The sequence below is a fragment of the Neoarius graeffei genome, chromosome 8 (assembly GCF_027579695.1).
Source record: "Neoarius graeffei isolate fNeoGra1 chromosome 8, fNeoGra1.pri, whole genome shotgun sequence".
NCBI lineage: Eukaryota > Metazoa > Chordata > Actinopteri > Siluriformes > Ariidae > Neoarius > Neoarius graeffei.
In genome coordinates this window covers 85,507,744-85,527,002 of record NC_083576.1, presented here as the reverse complement: position 1 = coordinate 85,527,002, position 19,259 = coordinate 85,507,744, and the positions used below count along the sequence as shown (strand labels likewise).

The 19,259-nt window shown below is 41.4% G+C and overlaps 1 protein-coding gene across 1 annotated transcript; it reads right to left on the bottom strand.

The window, feature by feature from the left end:
* Positions 1-4,473: 4,473 nt before the first annotated feature.
* LOC132890277 (carboxypeptidase A1-like) lies at positions 4,474-17,552 on the bottom strand. Its single transcript, XM_060927090.1, has 11 exons — positions 17,476-17,552; positions 16,909-16,990; positions 16,672-16,806; positions 15,843-15,944; positions 15,629-15,730; positions 9,419-9,520; positions 9,238-9,348; positions 6,972-7,062; positions 6,676-6,875; positions 6,512-6,596; positions 4,474-4,661 (listed from the first exon to the last, which is right to left on the bottom strand). Exons 1-11 carry the CDS (start codon positions 17,538-17,540, stop codon positions 4,474-4,476), a joined length of 1,263 nt encoding a protein of 420 aa, XP_060783073.1. The 5' UTR covers positions 17,541-17,552.
* Positions 17,553-19,259: the final 1,707 nt, after the last annotated feature.

Genomic DNA, 19,259 nt, shown 5'->3' with positions numbered 1-19,259 from the left:
GCGAGTGTGTTTTCAATAAAACTCTTCCTGTGATTACATCCGTCTATCGCCCCTTACATGACACAAACTGTCAAGTGTCCAACAAACTAGTGGACTAATAAAACTATTTTAAACCGTTTCATATGAAACTGTCGTGAATATTGTGTTAGTAAATAATCCGACGTTATTAAAAGAAAAAAAAGCAAATTATAAATAAGCACTAAATAAAAACCCGTCTATCTTATGGAAATAAAGATCAAAATTTTGTTGTCCAGTGGGCAAGTGTTTATGAGATACGTTGCTTTGCACTTACGACCAGATTCCCTATGGTGGTACATGTTCGTACGTACAGACGTCATATGGTCAAAAGCCATCAAAAATCAGGTTGATGTATTTCTGTAACTATGGGGCTCTGCTTTGTGCATGTGAGGAGCGCCACTATTATTTTTAGACTTGGCTTGTGCAAATAGTCACCCTGCAAGAGTCAACGTCTTTGCAAAATCACACATCATGCAATAATCGCTTGAAAAATCGTTTGGTGTAAGATTGTGACTAATAACAGTCTTTAGACATGACAGGATGTCAGACTTTAGTCTTTTCAAAGTCTTCTAGTGTACAGTTAGCCTAAAGAATAAAAAAAATACTATTGCACCTATGATGTTAGAAAAAAACCCTAAGTCATCACTGACAAACACATTAAAAGCTGGTAAATTTGTTGTAAATGTTTTCAAATAAGTATTTTTTTTTGTTACAAAGGTTTAAACCTGACTTGTTCTTTTGAGCTCTTGAATATATAAACTCTTTCAGCATTATTTCTGGGTTTCAGTAATGTGACTTTTCTTAGCGGTTTTACTGGAAGTGAAATAGCTGGTGGTCTAAACGGCTGCCGTAGTGCAAACAACTAGCGATAACTTATCAGAGTACGCTCATAATCTAGAAGCCACTGCTGGCTTTAGATATAGTCAGAAGATTGCTATGTGCAATGGAATCGACCCTGACAGTCTGGGAAAGAAGGATTTGTCATACGATCTCAAAAACTACCCTTCAGTCGAGTTCCCCGACATCTCGAACTATCTGGTGTTGCAGACATCTTTCTACACCGCAAAGCAGATGAAAGTGCGGAAGAGTATGGAGGCGTACAACTTTTTTGTACGTGGCTGGGTAAAGGACCTCGGTATCGAGTCACTGCCGAATAAATCCTGTATTGGTTTTGCCTGTGTATGTTTTTTTAAGCTTTTCGTTCTCATCTTTACAACGAAGTGCTGCAAGTTGAAGTGTAAACAAACAGCAGTTGGCTTGATTCTCACTTGTGTTGGCGCTTATCTCTCAGTTAAATCATTCACAAAGATCATCAGAAACCCCTTTAAAGACCTGGATCTTAGTTAAACAAGACGGAGAAGTGATCACGGCGCATTGTAACTGTACGGCTGGGGAAGAATTTTGTGGCGATCTTCATGCATATGGACTTTGTGAGGAGTAAACAAAGAAACAGCTGGGGACTTTGTGACTAAAAAAAGTACCATAAAATAACAACACATAGCAAGAAAAGTACTTGGAAAACACTCAGGACAGAGCTGAGAGGGAAATACAAACCTTTCACCAAGTGATCACTGCAAACTCGAGCATGCTTCGACTCGGCTCCTTTCGATTTCACTGAGAGGTTCAAAAGCCACCTTTCTCGACGTCTTTTTGTGAAATCCTATGTTCGTTCACCCTCTTTTATTGGTTCACAGGGAACCCTAAAGAAACTTTTATCAGTTTCATGGTTTGCTCGATTCGAACAACCTAAAGCAACACAAGTATAAGGCATTTTTAATGCGAGCAATGCACCTTCTCTGTACAAACGCTTTGTCAACTGATCTTTGGTAGACCACCAGCTAAAGTTTTGAATAACTAATGAGGCGGATGTGACATCGTGCGAAACCCAGCAATAGCCCATGAGTTGGCCTGGTGGTTAGTGTGTCTGCCTCTCAACCAGGAGATCATGAGTTCTACTCATGGTCAGGCCATACCAAAGACCATCATAAGAATGGTACCTACTACCATCTGGCAAGGCATGCCGCAATACAGGTATGAGTGGGGAAGTCAAACTCTTGTGGTTACCAGAGGACCCGCCTCCCCACTGTAACCCTAGCTGTATACTGTTGTAGGTGCAATTGGTAATTAAGTGATCGGTCTCATTAAATATTAAAGCAGTCTGATTAATTAATCTCATTAAATCAGTCTCATTGAATCAGTCTCATTAATTAATACCATTAATTTTGGTGCTTAATAATACATTACCAAACAGCTAAATTATGGTATATTCCAAATTATTATGATCACTTACCATATTACACAACTCATATGCACCTTGGAATTCTTTTGAGGTTGGGTACTTCAAAAATATCGGTACAACAACAGACACACAGTTTCAATAATAATTTAATTTATTATAACAATGATAAAAATTGAGTAATAGCAGTTGAATACACTATATACAGTGTGTGTGTTATGTGTATGTGTGTTTGTGTGTGTGTGTGTGTGTGTGTGTTATCTGAGGTGTGGGGGGTCGTGACCATGTGTTTCTAAGTAAAACAAAAGAGTTAGCTCTGGTAGCTAACTCCACGTGTGTGTGTGTGAGAGGCCTGTGACCACGTGTTTCTAAGTAAAACAAGAGATTAGCTCGGTTGCTAACTAAGGTGTGTTTGTGGGGAGAGGATGACAACCTCGTGGTCCCTTGAGACAATACAATTAGCCCTGGATGCTAATGAAACAAAAGAATTAGCCATAGCAGCTAATTCCACTGAAATCTTGATGAGGTCAAAATATGTGTAATAATGAAGTTAAGGGTTAGAAAGGAATAGAGAGAGAGCATGCAACCTATCTATTAAGCAATTGAGAGGACAAAAATAGAACAATAATTAATTCAATACCCTGAGGGTCTACAGTGTACACATTTAAACCGTTCCTGAGTTTAAATTCACACTTCTTCATAAAGCTAATTCCTAAGACTAGTTTTTCTGCCCAAATGCCAGTCTCTTACTTCAGTATCTTGCCTCTACGCGAGATTATGAGAAGATGTTCCGAGACTTTTGGAGTTTCACCATTGTGGAGCACATGAGTCGCTTCCATGGAAAGCAGAGGATTTCTTGGTCCGACGCGTGGTCACTCGTGATGAAATGAAGTCTCTGATCAAAATAATGTGCACAGCACTTTAATTAGAAGGATCTGGTCACTTCTAACTTTTAAATTAAGCTGCTTGGGCGGCAGTTCGTAACGTTACTGATAGACAAATAAAAACCGGTTGTAACTCATCTGAGTTAGATCGCGCAATTCTGGATTTCTACCGTGGCCAAGGGTAAACAAAGAAAACGCGCTAATTCGTGGATGCTCTGAGAGCAGATGTCTCCTTTGTCTGTTACCATGTGGTTCACAGAGCCAAGGAGATAGTGTCTCTTTATGCCTACAGATCCAAGTCCTAGAACCAAAAGAGGAAGATTGGCGGATTTCTGGGTCACTTATGGCTTCCTGGAGGATGTGACGTAGGTGATCCCGCCCAGCCGTGATGCAGGTCAACGCGGAAGTGGGTTGATGGGAAATGTAGTTTCTTAAAGAGACGGGCTGTTGTAGTTCTTAGACAGACTGTGTTACCTACACTGTAGGTGAGAGGCTGAGGGCTATTCAAACGAAGATCGGCACCACACCCATACGCCTTAAAGAGTTGGTTAGTACTAGGACGGAGACTGCCTGGGAAGACCAGATTCTGGCGTGAGAGGGATTTTGACTTAAGCATAATTTTTTTATAATGTTCCTTTTTTGTTGACTAAAAGAGCAGAAATCTAATATTTCTAATCCAAATCTTTGCACAAGTCACAATTTTATATAAACTTATTTGAAAATAATTCAGGTGAGGGAGAGATGGCCTGAAAAGTAGCTGTTTAAAATTATTTTAAGGTATCTTTAAAAAAAAAAAAATTAAAGAGCATTTTCTGCCAGGAAATATGCATAACTGGCACACAAGTTCTTACATTGATGTAATTACTGAGAAATAACACAGTGTGCCTGAGAAATATCGCTGTGATGGAGCCTTGAAGCAGGTTTTCCAATAAATCTGGTGACAGCAGAGTAATGGTGACCTTTTTCAGTGTTGATGCTGGAACGTGCTCAAGAAAGAGTAATTCATTCTGCACTGATTGACTTTTCTTTTTCTTTTCTTTTTCTTAATTTTTTTTTCATGAAACCTGTCTCTTATGAAAAATACAGGAGGGTTTTTTTGGGCCAAAAACAATTTTGTTCTGCTTTTCATGTCTGACTGAATCTGTTTTGACTGAGGAAGAGATGGAATGTTTAGACGTAGGCTGGTTAACATTTTCCATGTTAAATAATAAATAAAAGTTTTATTGCCAATTATCCTTTATTAGTTTCCATATTGCATGTTCAGGTGAAATCACAGCAGTCACACTTTACATCCTGGATCAGAGTCTCTGAGCTGAGCTGAGTGGAACTGCTGGTTTAGTACGGGTTGTTCATGGTGTGCTCCATGATGGCCATGAGAGCCAGCCACGTCTCCTGAGCCGTCGGGATGATCTGATCTGCAGGAAGGATGAATCCATAACGCCCAGTGTCTCTCAGCTCGAACGTGTAGGAATACTTGATGCCCTCATCGTAGGCCCAGTCTGTGGTGACTCCACTTGCCTGATCTGAAAGAATTGATCCAAAGATTGTTTAATGTAGAGTACTCAACCCCTACACTGAATACTAACCCCCGATACTGAGTCTTACACACTGCAGAGTACTGATCCCCATACACCGTATGGGGAAATCTGATCCACTACACTGAGTACGAGTCATTGTGAAGTACTAACCTCTGACAATGTGTACTAGTCACCATGAAGAACAAATCCCCTATGATGAATATTACTTACAGTGGAGTACTAATCCCTTACACAGTCACCCTGGAGTACCAATACCCCACATGGAGTATTAGTCGCTGTGGAGTATTAGTACCTTACAGTGAATATTAGTCACAAATGAGTATTAACCCCTTATACTGAGTATTAGTCACTGTGACATATTCATCCCTTATACTGAGTATTATGCACTAAGGGGCACTAACCCCTTACACTGAGAATTATTCATCAAGGAGTACTAATCTCTTACACTGAGTATTATCCCCCAGGAAGTACTTGTCTCTTACACTGAGTAGTGTGTAGTATTAGTCTCTTACAGTGAATAATAACTAATGAGCATTAATCCCGTATACTCAGGATTAGTCACTATGGCATATTCAGCCTCTTACACTGAGCATTATGTACCAAGGGATACTAATCTTTTACACTGCAAAAAATGATCTCTTGTTGAGAGAAAATATCTTTAATATGGGTGAATTTATCTATTATTTCTCATTAGAAGTTTACTAGAACTCAAATATAAGATTATTTAGCTTACTTTGAGACGCTTTTACTAATTTCAAGCCTTAAATTTTCTTATTCTATTGGCAGATAATTTTGCTTCTTTCTAGAATTGAATGCTTAAAATGAGCAAAATTATCTGCCAATAGAATAAGAAAATTTAATAATAATAACTATTATTATTAGTAGCAAGTAGTATTAATCACTGTGGAGTATTAATCCCTTACACAGAGTATTAGTCACTGTGGCATATTCCTCCCTTACACCGAGTGCTATCACTGTGGCATATTAATCCCTTACAATGAATATTATGGACCAGATGGTACTAATCCCTTACATTGAGAATCAATCACCAATGAGTACTAATCCCTTGCATCAAATATTAGTCACTGTGGTGTATTAGTCCCTTACACTGAGTATTATCCACCAAGGAGCACTAATCTGTTACACTGAATATTAGTCTCCATGGAGTACTCATCCCTTACATTAGGGATCAGTCACCATGACAAACACATCTCTTATGTTGACTACAAGTTACAGTGGAACACTAATCACAAGTATACTGTTAGTCATCAATGAGTACGAATCCCTTGCACCGAGAATTAATCTCCAAGGAGTACTAATATCTTACACTGAGTATTATTCTCCAGGAAGTACTAATACCTTACACTGAGTATTATTCTACATGGAGTACTCATCCCTAACACTAGGTATTAGTCAGCATGCAGAATAAATCCTGCATGCAGAGTACTAGTTACAGTAGAGTCCTAATCCATTACAATGATTAGTTCCCCTGTGGAATACTAATCCCTGCACTGAATATTCATCACCCTGGAGGACTAATACCCTACACTGAGTATTCCTCATCATGGAGTACTTATCCCCAATACCAAGTATTAGTTACCATGGAGATAATCCTCTACATTGAGTATTACTCACCATGGAGCACTAATCCCCTATGCCTTCAATGTCAGCGTTTTATTCTTTACTTAGAGACCAGTAGTCCGTTGGTATCAAAGCTCTTGAGGAGTGTTTGGATCCAGGTGAACTGTGTGATGAGGACTATGTGTAACTGTAGAGCAGGAAAAGCTCGGCTACATTATTTTATTTGATTTACTTCTTGATAGTCTTGAACTTACAGATGGTGTTAAAGGTGCTGCCATATGTGTATTTAGTGCCATAGAGACTCTCCAAGTCCATAGCAGCTTTCGATGCAAGAGCATCCTGTGAATCCAGAGTAGAAGGAATTTAGGATTACTGAGCATTTAAATACCATGTTTTAGACTTCTTCCCAAAATCTCACCAGCTCTGCTTCATCCACGCAGGGCACATCAGTGTCACCATAAGGGTAGAGCATCATCTGAGAATAGCTATGGATGGTCAGGAAGGCCTTGAGATTGCCGTGAGACTTAGTGAATTTCACAATGGAGTTAACCTCAGGCTCAGAGTAAGGACTCGGTCCACGGTATGTCCCAAAGCAAGGGTTACCACTGGAACCAGCACCTAAAGTGTTTAAAAAAAGCAATAATCTCAACCACAATGATCTCCTGTATAATCTCTTTACATTGTGCACATTACATAAAATTGTATATGCTGTACCTCCAAATCCCGTTCCCCAGTTCCTGTTAGGATCAACGCCAATGCACGAGGAACCAGAGTTTATCCTCCTAGTCTTGCGCCACATCCGGTTCTAAAGATGCGTCATGGTTGAAAGATCTTATTATGATTGTGGAAAACGTTACAGTTTCACTTAGATCTCACTTTGTCACTCAGTGACCGTGAGCTGGCCTTGTGGTTAGCATGTCTGCCTCTTTATCGGGAGATCGTGAGTTCTATTTGCGGTCAGGTCATACCAAAGACCATCATAAAAATGGTACCTACTGCTGTCTGGCAAGGTGCTGCAATACAGACGTGAGTAGGGAGTCAAACTCTCGCAGTTACCAGAGGACTAGCCCCCCACTGTAACCCTAGCTGTATAAGCGAGAGTTTGGCTCCATAACTCACATCAAGGGCTACGGAAACAGAGATCTGTGCCACCTTAAGGGCCTGGTTAGTACTGGGATGGGAGACTGTCTGGGAAGACCAGGGCATGGCATAGGAAGGACTTTAGACCACTGATCAGTGACTTGACCTGCATAACGTTAATGTAGATTGCAACAACATGGATTATGGTATGACTAATCCGGTTGGAGAACATGGAAGAAAAATTCAACATTGCAATAGATTCAGTGTTAGCTAATGATTTTCTCATATCTAGAATCGAATCAACTAGCTAGCTAACTAGCTAACCTATTCGCCAAGCCAGCAACATTTACTGTATAATCTTGTAAACAAAATTTGGACATGATGAGGACTTTCTGAAAGGTAAGTACAACGTGATTTGAAATGCATGTGCATGTTTACATTCCTGCCTTCCACTTAGTACGTTTACATACACACTAATATATCATGGTGATTATCCCGTGTATGACAATATTCAGAATTTGATACGGGTCATGTAAACAGCATATTCTGTTTGACTATTCCAAATTTGGCTTTATTCCAAATTTAGTGATTAATTTTCCAATTAAGACATATGAGCTCCGGGCGGTATGGTGGTGTAGTGGTTAGCGCTGTTGCCTCACAGCAAGAAGGTTCTGGGTTTGAGCCCAGTGGCTGACGGGGGCTTTTCTGTGTGGAGTTTGCATGTTCTCCCCGTGTCCGTGTGGGTTTCCTCCGGGTGCTCCGGTTTCCCCCACAGTCCAAAGACATGCAGGTTAGGTTAACTGGTGGCTATAAATCGACCGTAGGTGTGAATGTGAGTGTGAATGGTTGTTTGTCTCTATGTGTCAGCCCTGTGATGATCTGGTGACTTGTCCAGGGTGTACCCCGCCTCTTTCCAGCTTGCCCTGCATAGGATAAGCGGTTATGGATAATGGATGGACATGTGAGCTGAAAAGCTGATATTATTTGGGTTTCAGAGCATGTAAACAGGACATCTGGAATATTTATGGCAATTTGCGACACGCGGCCTCTTGCCTGTTGACGGTGTGCATTGTATACACACCTACTCGACAATCGGAGTACGTACGGCTGCATGTAAACTGGAATATTAGTGGAATATTCATTTTTTTAGCCATGTAAACAGCTTAGTAGGAATAGTGTCTTTTTCCGAATCGGGGCTAAAACTGGAAAATTCTGTGCAGGTAAGCGTAGTGAGTGTTCACGTCTCTCATATCAGATTGTACTACTGATGATGGATGTTAAAGATGAAACATGATTGGCTCTTAATTTTCCTGCTTAACATGACTGGACCTTATTACCCCCGTCAACTTTGCTGGAAGAGGTTGCATTTTCGCCTCCGATTGTTTGTTTGTTCCTAACGTAACTAAAAAAGTAGTGAACGGATTTGGATGAAATTTGGAGGAAAGGTGAGTCATGGGCCAAAGAACAATTGATTAGATTTTGATGAAAATCCAGATATGTAGGTGGAACCAAGGATCCAGATATATATGCCGATCCAGGATTTTTTTTTAATCTCTTCCCAATGTAACTCAAAAAGTACTGGATGGATTTGGGTGAAATTTGGTGGACAGCTTTAGTATTATCTTAGGTTCAAGTGAGTTTATTTTGATACTGATAATCTGTGGCTTGGTGGAGATATGCACTCTCATCTACCAAGTGCCCTTCTAGTTATTTTTGTGACACTGTGAGCTCAAGTTTGGTTCCTGCCATCCATCACGCCACAGGTATGAACACAAACACAAAATTTGGATTTTTACCCTCTCCATGTTAATGTTTTCAATCTTCCGATTCATTCTATCTCACTTTAATTCCTAACCATAACAGTATTCAGTATGTGTTTAAGAACCGCTTTGACACTCACACTGGTGTGGGTATACTCATATCCATCAGGGTTGGTGACAAGCTCCAGGAAAATGTCAAACTTGTCAAGGATGGCGGTAAGAGCGGGGTCACGACCGTAATCTGTCACAATCTACATGAAGAGACATGGGTTAGTGTTCAGGAAGGAACTCTGTTTGTTGAAGGAAATGAATGAGTCATACCTTCTTGGCGAACCAGGTTCCACTTGCCGGTGTGATCCACTCTCTGGCATGGATTCCAGTGTCGATCCAGATCCCTGGGCGCTTTGTATCACCCGTGCTAAACTGTGTATCAGGAAAAAAAAAACAAAAACAAAGGCAGCTTTGATGTGAGAGCAGCTCTGAATCACAGGTTTATATTAATTATGAAAATAAAGTCATTCATGCAAGCATGTCCTCCTCTTCTTCTTCTTTTGGCTGTTCCCGTTAGGTATCATCACAGTGGATAATGTCCCTCCAGCTCCAGCTCCTCCTGTCCTCTGTATCTTTTTCTGTCACACCAACACCACGTCCTCATGTCCTCCTTCACCACATCCCTAAATCTAATCGTTGCTCTTCCGCTTTTCCTTCTACCTGGCAACTCCATCTCCAGTGTTCTTTTCCCAGTATACCCTGGATCTCTCCTCTGTACATGTCCAAACCATCTCAATGTCACCTCACTCACTTTATCTCCAAGCCATCCAACATGTCTTGTCCCTCAAATATTCTCATTTCTAATCCTGTCCAATTTTTGCACTCCCAGTGAACATCTCAGCATCTTCAGCTCTGTTTCCTCCAGTTCAGTTCACCTCCTGTTTTTGTGTCTCCAAACCACACACCATCGCTGCTCTTACTACTGTCTTCTACACTTTCCCTTTCACTCTTGCTGGTACTCTTCTATACCAAATCACTCCTGACTCTCTCCTCCATCCATCCATTCCAACCTGCTCACACTGTCTTCTTCACTTCTCTTCTGCACTCTCCATTACTTTGTACAGTTGACCCCAGATACTTGAACTCATCTGCTTTGACCATCTCTATTCCTTGTAGCTGGACCATTCCACTGCCCGCCCCTTTGTTCACACACATGTACTCCATCTTGGTCCTAATGACTTTCATTCCCCTTCTCTCTTGTCCAGACCTCCATGTCTTTAAGTTTTAATGCAATGATGTAAAGAAGTAAAAAAAGAGAAAAAATTAAAGGGTTGATGTAAGGAGGAAACAAATAAATAAATAAATAAAGGAAGCAAAAAGATGGAGTGATAGAACAGCATCTGTATTGATCTAAATATTAGTATTAAAGGTGCAGTTTATTTTATTTAAAGTGTTCCACAACAGCGCAGTTGAATTGAACCAGATGTTGAATTCTGGATTGTGATTTATCAAGATTTGTTGATTAATTTTCTAGAACAGCAGCTCTGACAGCAGTGCAGCTACAAATCACATGTTTATAATAATGCACTCGCTCTACCATGGGCGGATCTACCGGGGTGGCATAGGGTGGCAAATGCCACCCTAAAAGAAAGCCTTGCCACCCCTGCTGCCACCCCAGTTGGCAGTGACGAATTCAAAGAAAAATTACGGCCAATTTGACATTTACGTGCACGAATTTCCAATGTCCAACTGCGGCGAATGCAGCACGAGATAACGCCAGAGATTGGTTGTTTTGGAAAATTGAGAGGCGCGAAGCGAGGGAGCCAGGAGTCGCGAGGAAAGGAGACACGGGAGGAAAGAAGTAAAAGCTGATTAACTATCTATCAAGAAATAAAATTATAATGAATGAACAGTGCTAGCATAGTTAAACATGAGTTACATCAGACGAGGAGAGTACTAGACAGAAAAAAGGGGGAACAGGAGAGTCCTACCACTCTCATGGAGTTTACTCAGTTTTTGGACCCATACCAAGATGTTTTTTTTTTGAGTTGTTCAGGTTGTGTAAAATAGCGGTTGTCTTGCCTGTGAGCAGTGCATCCTGTGAACGAAGTTTTTCATCTCTCAGGCTCATAAAGACTTATTTGCGGTCGACTATGACAGAAAAGAGACTATCAAGTTTGGCTGTACTCAGCATTGAATCAAAGCGCACAAAAGCATTAGATCTTGATAAATTTGTGAAGCGTTTTGCTGAGCAACATGGAAATCGCCGCATTCAGCTGTTGTAGGCATGACAAGTTCATGTTCTGCTCACTGGTGAGCCTTTACAAAGCGTGAGGAAAAAAACTATAAAATGTGACACTGGTGTAAATGGTTTAAATCATGCTGAACTTGAAGCAGTGTTGTTATTGTTGTTTTTTAGTGTCTGTTCTTTTGCATGCACAGTATAAAACTGTCCAGAAACGGTATAGGCCTCATCTGAGAATGTGTGTTCTTTGTGAACAATAAAAGCATGAGATTAAGTTTGTCTGTATGAGTTTGTAAATGGCAGCCCGTGCCCTTTTGTAGTGTGTACATACTATTTGTCATCAAACTGTGATAACTGTGATTAAATTCAGTATATATACATCTGTAATACGTTGCCACCCCTAAAAAATTCCTGCCCCCCTCTTGCCACCCCATAAATATTTTTCTAGATCCGCCCCTGCACTCTACATAGCCTACGTTATTAGCTCATCTGACCATAAGACTGTTGCCATGGCGTGGCGTCCGTCGTCCATCCGTCGTCCACAATTTGGTTAAATTGTATCTCCATGGATTTCCATTTCGATTGTTTTATTTCAAAGAACTCATCACTCCGCACAAAGCTTGGTTGTTATTTTGTCGATTATTTTTGCTAACAAGTTACTAATTAGGCCAAATGAACGAATTTTCCAGGCCTCTCACTAGAATTGTATCTCCTCTCTGAGTTCTCATCCAATTCCAGTTCTGATTGATGTTTTGGGTTGATCTTCTCTCAGGGAACAAAACGTGGTCATTTGTTTGTTGATCTTCTTGTCGTAAACAATTTGTTTACAGATTTGTTTATTTTCAGTTAAATCATATCTCCTTCCTCAGTTCTCAGTGGATTTCAGTTCTGGCCTGAGTTTCCCAAAAGCATCACAGCACAAAGGTCATCGTTAAATGGTAGAGCGAGCATCACAATGAACGCTCTCTCTCCAAGTTAAGATGCTCTTAGCATGATTGTTTCGTTTGAAAGAACCTGTCCTTCTGCACAAAACTTGGTCATTGTTTTGTCAATTTTTTTGCTAACGAACTGCTAATTAGGTCACCTTAACGAGTTTTGGGACTTCTCATTAGAATTGTATCTCCTCTCTGATTTCTCGCCCGATTTCAGTTCTGATCGGTTGAGCTTCTCTCAGGGAACAAAACTTGGTCATTTGTTTGTTGATCTTCCTGTTGGAAACTATTTGTTTACAGCTGTGTTTATTTTCAAGTTTAGCCCTTTGCATGGATGATGGGCTCATTCTTAAACGCCATAGAAGTTCTCGCCACCCTGCTGTCCATCTGTCCGATCTCGACTTCGCTGATGACATTGCTCTTCTCGAGGACTCTGTGAATTCGGGCGAGGATCTTCTTCACCGAGTAGAATTGGATGCTAAATCAGTTGTCCTTCAGTTGAACGCATGCAAAACCAAATGGATGCATATAAATTCCTCTACGGACCAATCTCTCCATGCGCTTGACAACTCTGCTATCGAGAAGGTGGACGACTTCAAATACCTTGGCAGTTGGATGAACTGACTCCAGAAAGGCCAAAGCCTGGGGCGCCCTAAATTCTCTAATCAAGGTGTGGGCTGCCCCGCTGTCTAGAGACACAAAGGTCAGAGTGTTCAAGGCCTCAGTCGAATCCATTCTTCTCTATGGATCCGAGTCTTGGTCTCTAACGAGAGCACAAGAGCAATCCTTGGATGGCACGTACACCCACATGCTCCGCAGAGTGTTCAACGTCAGCTGGCAGGACCATTGGACAAACGACGGCCTGTACGGTTCCCTACCACGCCTCTCAACCATAATTGCCAAATGCCATCTGGCATTGTGCGGCCATGTGTTTCGTCACGATCAACCTGCCGCACAAGTTCTCTTGTGGGAGCCTGAGGCGAAGCACAAAGTCGGTCAACCACGTACCACCCTGAAAATGGTCCTCGAGTGAAAGACGGGGTTGAGGGAAGAACAACTCAGAGCAGCTATGCTCGACCGGCGGGTCTGGGATAGGATATCTTACCAAGTCACCAGCTCGCCGGATGACAGATGATGATGTATTTATTTTCAGTTAAATCGTGTCTTCTCCCTCAGTTTTTAATGGATTTCAGTTCTGATTGTTTTATTTGAAAGAACTTGAACTTCTGCACAAAACTTGGTCGTCGTATTGTCAATTTTTTGCTAACAAATTCATAATCAGGTCAACTTAACACATTTTATTTTTTTCATGGTCCGGTTTCCATCAAATCCTGCACTCTGACTGGCTGGCGAGCGGGTCCGTATCCTACGATACGGACCCCAGCTATGGACCCCAGTTATGGACCTCTGGCGATTCTCTTGTTCACAACAACAACAAACATAGTAGCATTTTTTTGTCAACATTTATCTTTTTTTTATAAGATTTATTTATAAGATTATCAAAAATCTTATAAATTTTTGCCAGGATTTCTCAGGAGAATAGCATTAATTTTACAGCATGGATAGCGATAACGACAGTGTTCACAGCGAAAGCGAGTTTTACTACCCTGAGGAAGAAGAAATAAAAGAAAACATTTCAGGAGAAAGCTAAAAACCTCTAACTGTTGCTAACGCTGAGCAAAAACATGGCTGAATCCTGAATGACTCAATTTTGTATAAATAGGGGACTACATAGGTGGCAAAATGTAGTTTTTTTCCTGCCATGGAAGTGCACTTGTATACCGAGGAGGAAGCAGTTTGCATTACAGCCGTGAATGAGGATTCAAAATGGCGGCTCAGCTCGGTTTTCCCTTTAGGGCGCTCTCGTTTTCTGTTAGAATTTGGTAAAGAAAAAAATAAATATATTATTTACCAGCTTAAGGTCGGTCCGTATGGCGAAATAGCGTGACCTCAGCCTTGAATACTGACCTCGGCCCAGAGGGCCTCGCTCAGTACTTTCAAGACCTCGGTCACGGTATTTCACCATACGGACCTCCCAGCTGGTAAATAACATATATTTCTTCTGACTAGAATTGTATCTCCTCTCTCATTTATCATGTGAATTCAGTTCTGATCGATGTTTCAGGTCGATCTACGCTCGGGGAACAAAATTTAGTCCTTTGTTGATGTTCCTGTTGTAAACAGTTTGTCGTGGAGGTTGGTCCTCTCTCTCTCACATCGTCACATTTCAGTTCTGTCGGATGTTTTGGTCGTCATGAGGGGTGTTCACATGGCAACTTTTACTCCGGTGTAGCACCGGGGCTGCCCCGGTAGAGTGTTCACACGGTACAAAGTTATACCGGTGTAGCCCCTGAAAGCTGCTTAAACCGGTGCAAATCTAACCCTGCTCGGGAGGTGGTTTAAGAAATTTACTCCGGAGTAAATGCTAGTTTGCGGGGCAGCACCGATATAAAATGGGACGTCTGAACGCTACAGGGGTAGACTCGCTATGCGTGAGGAGAGTTGATTACATACGGGCATTGCATAATTTGCATCCTGGTATTTTGCGCTTCCAAAATGGCGAATATCAACAACAGAACCTGCGTGTCTTCCAGTGTTGCCAGATTGGGCAGTTTTAAGTGCATTTTGGCAGATTTGAACATATTTTGGGCTAGAAAACGTCAGCAGTATCTGGCAACACTGGTGTCTTCATCCATGTTGTTTTCCCGGCGCTTGGTGATGCCATGACAACAGGGAAAAGGAAGTACATTTTCACGCATGCACATATTTCATTTCCGCATTATCACTATTGTATAGCACGGTCGCAAAAACTGCCGTGTGAACGCAAGTGGGGCTGCACCGGTGCTAACACGCGTCTCTCTAGTAAGCAGGTTTGTGACGTGTGAACGCTCCACAAAATTTACACCGGTGTAAAATATATCGCAACAAAATACATCGGTGCAGCATCGATGCAAATATGTGCCATGTGAACACCCCTATGGTTGTTTTGATAGCAGGCCAGATGAGCTCCAACGTCCTTGATGTTCTGGTCATTTCTACTCTACAGTAACAACTTAAACAGGGGCTTGTAGGGTGGAAGCGTCACATTTTAAAAATCCTTTAAACATGGTGACGTTTGGAAGGCGTCTCCAGTCTCAGCACTTTGTAACCGTCAAGGAGTTTACACTTTTTACGGTTTCTTACTGACATGACAAGTTTTTTGTCTTATTAATTTCGAGAGAGAAATAAAAAGAGGTTGGTGAGGGACCGACTGTTTACAGCTGCTATAACGTCCTGTGATGCTGTGCTAGAAGATCAGTGAAACACTTGCTCTTGGGATGTGCTGTTACAGCAAAATAATCAATGGTAGTGGATTTGACCAACCTTCAGAACGTTTAACGGACGGCCCTCGTAACTCTGTCCAATCACGATCTTGCTCACCAGTTTAGGGTTCTCCTGCACCAACATGTCTATGAAGCTGTTGATCTGAAAATGCAGCGCAGTGAAGAAAAGATTATTATTATTGCAAGCTCTTTGATGTGGTTCAAAATATGCAATACTTTCTTATAAATTGTAAACTAAGGCTACTTTGTCTGACCTCACTCAGCGTATGGTAGTTAGTGTAGTCATAATCATCAGTGGTACTGGGCTGAAAAGCACGAGATCTCATCATCTCACGCTGCTCCTTATCGAGAAGCTCCTGGATGTAAAAGGAGGTCAAACAAAATATTTTAGAGAAATATATTTTTTATTATTATTATGGCTGGGGGGCGGCATGGTGGTGTAGTGGTTAGCGCTGTCGCCTCACAGCAAGAAGGTCCTGGGTTCGAGCCCCGGGGCCGGCGAGGGCCTTTCTGTGTGGAGTTTGCATGTTCTCCCCGTGTCCGCGTGGGTTTCCTCCGGGTGCTCCGGTTTCCCCCACAGTCCAAAGACATGCAGGTTAGGTTAACTGGTGACTCTAAATTGAGCGTAGGTGTGAATGTGAGTGTGAATGGTTGTCTGTGTCTATGTGTCAGCCCTGTGATGACCTGGCGACTTGTCCAGGGTGTACCCCGCCTTTCGCCCGTAGTCAGCTGGGATAGGATCCAGCTTGCCTGCGACCCTGTAGAAGGATAAAGCGGCTAGAGATAATGAGATGAGATGAGATTATGGCTGGGTTCTTGCCTGAACTGATAATTGCATCATCAGATTTTCTTTGGCTAATTAGACACAAGGTATGCCACCACACTTGCCAGAGCAGTTGGGAGTTAGGTGCCTTGCTCAAGGGCACTTCAGCCATTCTGGCTAGTCCAGAGAATCAAATCAGCAACCTTTTGGTCCCAAAGCGGTTTCTCTAACCATTAGGCCATGGCTTCCCCAGAGAAATATGGATAACTATGAATGAAATTGTCTTCCATGTTAAAGTCATGCTTAGACAGTAACTCTACCTGAAGATCCTGGATCATGACCTCATAGTGGATCTCGTGGTACCCCAAGAATGCCTTGACGTCCTGCAGGCTACTGAAGGGAACTCGGATATCGATGGGCAGCGACACGCCACCTGGCTCCATCCAGAAATCCAGCTACGCACACGCACATACACAAGAACAGATACATATCGACCATCAACCAGGTTCATCCTGGACATGCTTCCTCAAAATGAACCAATGAAAATCAAAGTTCACCTGGAGATGTTCCTGATCAAACAGATCCTTCAGGAGTCTGATCTCCACCTCATCCTTTGCAGTGATCCGAAGAACTTGGTGCCTGTTAAAGATACATTATGTTTGGATATGTATGTAATTAGAAACGACACCTTATATATGTTATATATTTGAATATCCTGGTGCTGATGTTTGGAAAAAAAAAACCCAACCCACTGCCATGCTTTCTTTTTTCTTAATTTGAGATTTCTGATTGGTCATGTGATCCGCTACAGTAGGTAGACAGTAAGACAGCTAGCGAGTTTATCATACAATGCCTGATATTAGAAATCTGTCTGCTAATCTGTCTGTTATATACTGTATTTATTCTATTTCATCAATATTTCTGTCTGTCTAGCCATCCTTCCTTCCTTCCTTCCTTCCTTCCTTCCTTCCTTCCTTCCTTCCTTCCTTCCTTCTGTCTCTTTTTATTTGATATTATCTGATTGACCCAGACTCAGGTATTCTCTGCACTGGTTCTCAGACTCCACGTATCCTTTAACGAGCCGTTAACATCAGGATGACTGCAAGGACATAAAGTAAACGTACCCTTCGAATGTCTCCTTGCAGAAAACGGCTACAAGTAAAGCTGCCAAGACCAAAAGTCCTCTCATGTTGCTTTTTGGAGTTAAACAGTTTAATGCTGCACTGGCTATTTATATTTCAGCTCTGGCATCGTGACCTTGGGACTGACCTGCCAAACCGCCCTCCTGCTTTATTTCCCACTGCATACTGTAACTTAGCTCAAGCACAAGTGGAGTCACCAGGGGAGCGTCGTTTTTGTTTAATTGTAAATGTTTGGCGTTAAAATATAAGCAGAATTATCTTATTAACAGAAATATGTCATGTATTCTGCAAATGTGTTATTTTCATGCATTTTGGCAGCGAAGATGCCAGATACTTGTTTTTTTTTTTTGGTCAACTTCCTCGCCATTTCCCTTTCGAGTTCGAGTTCTACTTGTCTATATTTATTTATTTATTTCAAATCATATTTCATATCATATTTCAAATACAAATAAGGATATCAATACATTAACAGTATGAAACCAAATTAATTATGAGTAACAAGAAAATGAACGTTAACAACAACTGAAATAACAAGAATAACGGTTCCAAAAAGCCGTGATTGATAAACGAGCCTATTAAAGGTAGATGGCCTTTCAGATTTTTCAAGTGTAGGTCATAAAAAGAATTTTCCCCGACACCCAATTATTTTTCTTTAGTGGACCGAAAGCTACTGAATTTGAATAACAGACTTCCAATTGTATTAGTTTTTTTAAAAATAGAACAATTAATGAATTTAGACCCACGTGGCCCTAAATTCTCTGCTATTTTTTTCCTGCTTCACCATGACCCAATACAAGACACTACGTCATGCATCACACATCACGTGGTGGGCTTTCCCCATTCACGCAAGGCATTGTGGGATACAAATTAAACAAAGATATAGTGTATTTTTATTGAGAATCTGTATACTCCTCACAATTTCGCCACAGCACCCGTCATTTTGAAGCACATTAAAAAGAAACCTATTCAGTTCCCTTTTAAATGCCTTTTTAGACAAATTCCTTATGGACACTGGAATAGCATTCCAGAAACGTGAAACACCTAAACGTGAAACAGAATTCAATTGAATGTTAATTCTTGACTCTCAAATATACAGTTTATGGGCTGCAGAAGAGCAAGTGTTGTAGGAATGAATATCAGAAATTCCTACAAAAAGTTTGCATAAATTGGGAGGAGCCTTCTAATTCATTACATCATGCATCAAATTTCCAGTTGACTGGCAAAACTTAAGAGTTAATGGAGGAGTATTAGTTTTCATAAATAATGGAATAGCACTTTCCCTAATACTCTTAAAAATACAAGTCTGAGAGTTCGCCTTTGTAAAACTAATAAGTTGTTTAGAAAGGATTTGGATGCTTGTCCCCAAGCACTTATTCCATAATTTAAATAAGGATTGATTAGTGACCAGTACAAGGTAATTAAAGGTTTTTTTTTTTGAGGTACAAAATGTCTTAGCAATAAGGCCAATTGATTTACTGACTGGGCAGCACGGTGGTGTAGTGGTTAGCGCTGTCGCCTCACAGCAAGAAGGTCCGGGTTCGAGCCCCGTGGCCGGCGAGGGCCTTTCTGTGTGGAGTTTGCATGTTCTTGCCGTGTCCATGTGGGTTTCCTCTGGGTGCTCCGGTTTCCCCCACAGTCCAAAGACATGCAGGTTAGGTTAACTGGTGACTCTAAATTGAGCGTAGGTGTGAATGTGAGTGTGAATGGTTGTCTGTGTCTATGTGTCAGCCCTGTGATGACCTGGCGACTTGTCCAGGGTGTACCCC

What these genes read in the sequence shown, in the direction of transcription:
- LOC132890277 (XM_060927090.1), bottom strand. Translation starts at nt 17,540, where the DNA reads ATGAGAGGACTTTTGGTCTTGGCAGCTTTACTTGTAGCCGTTTTCTGC. An exon ending in TCATGATCCAGGATCTTCAG is followed by an intron (nt 15,945 to 16,671) that starts GTAGAGTTACTG and finishes TTTTACATCCAG; the next exon opens with GAGCTTCTCGATAAGGAGCA. An exon ending in CAGCACCTTTAACACCATCT is followed by an intron (nt 4,662 to 6,511) that starts GTAAGTTCAAGA and finishes CAATTCTTTCAG; the next exon opens with ATCAGGCAAGTGGAGTCACC.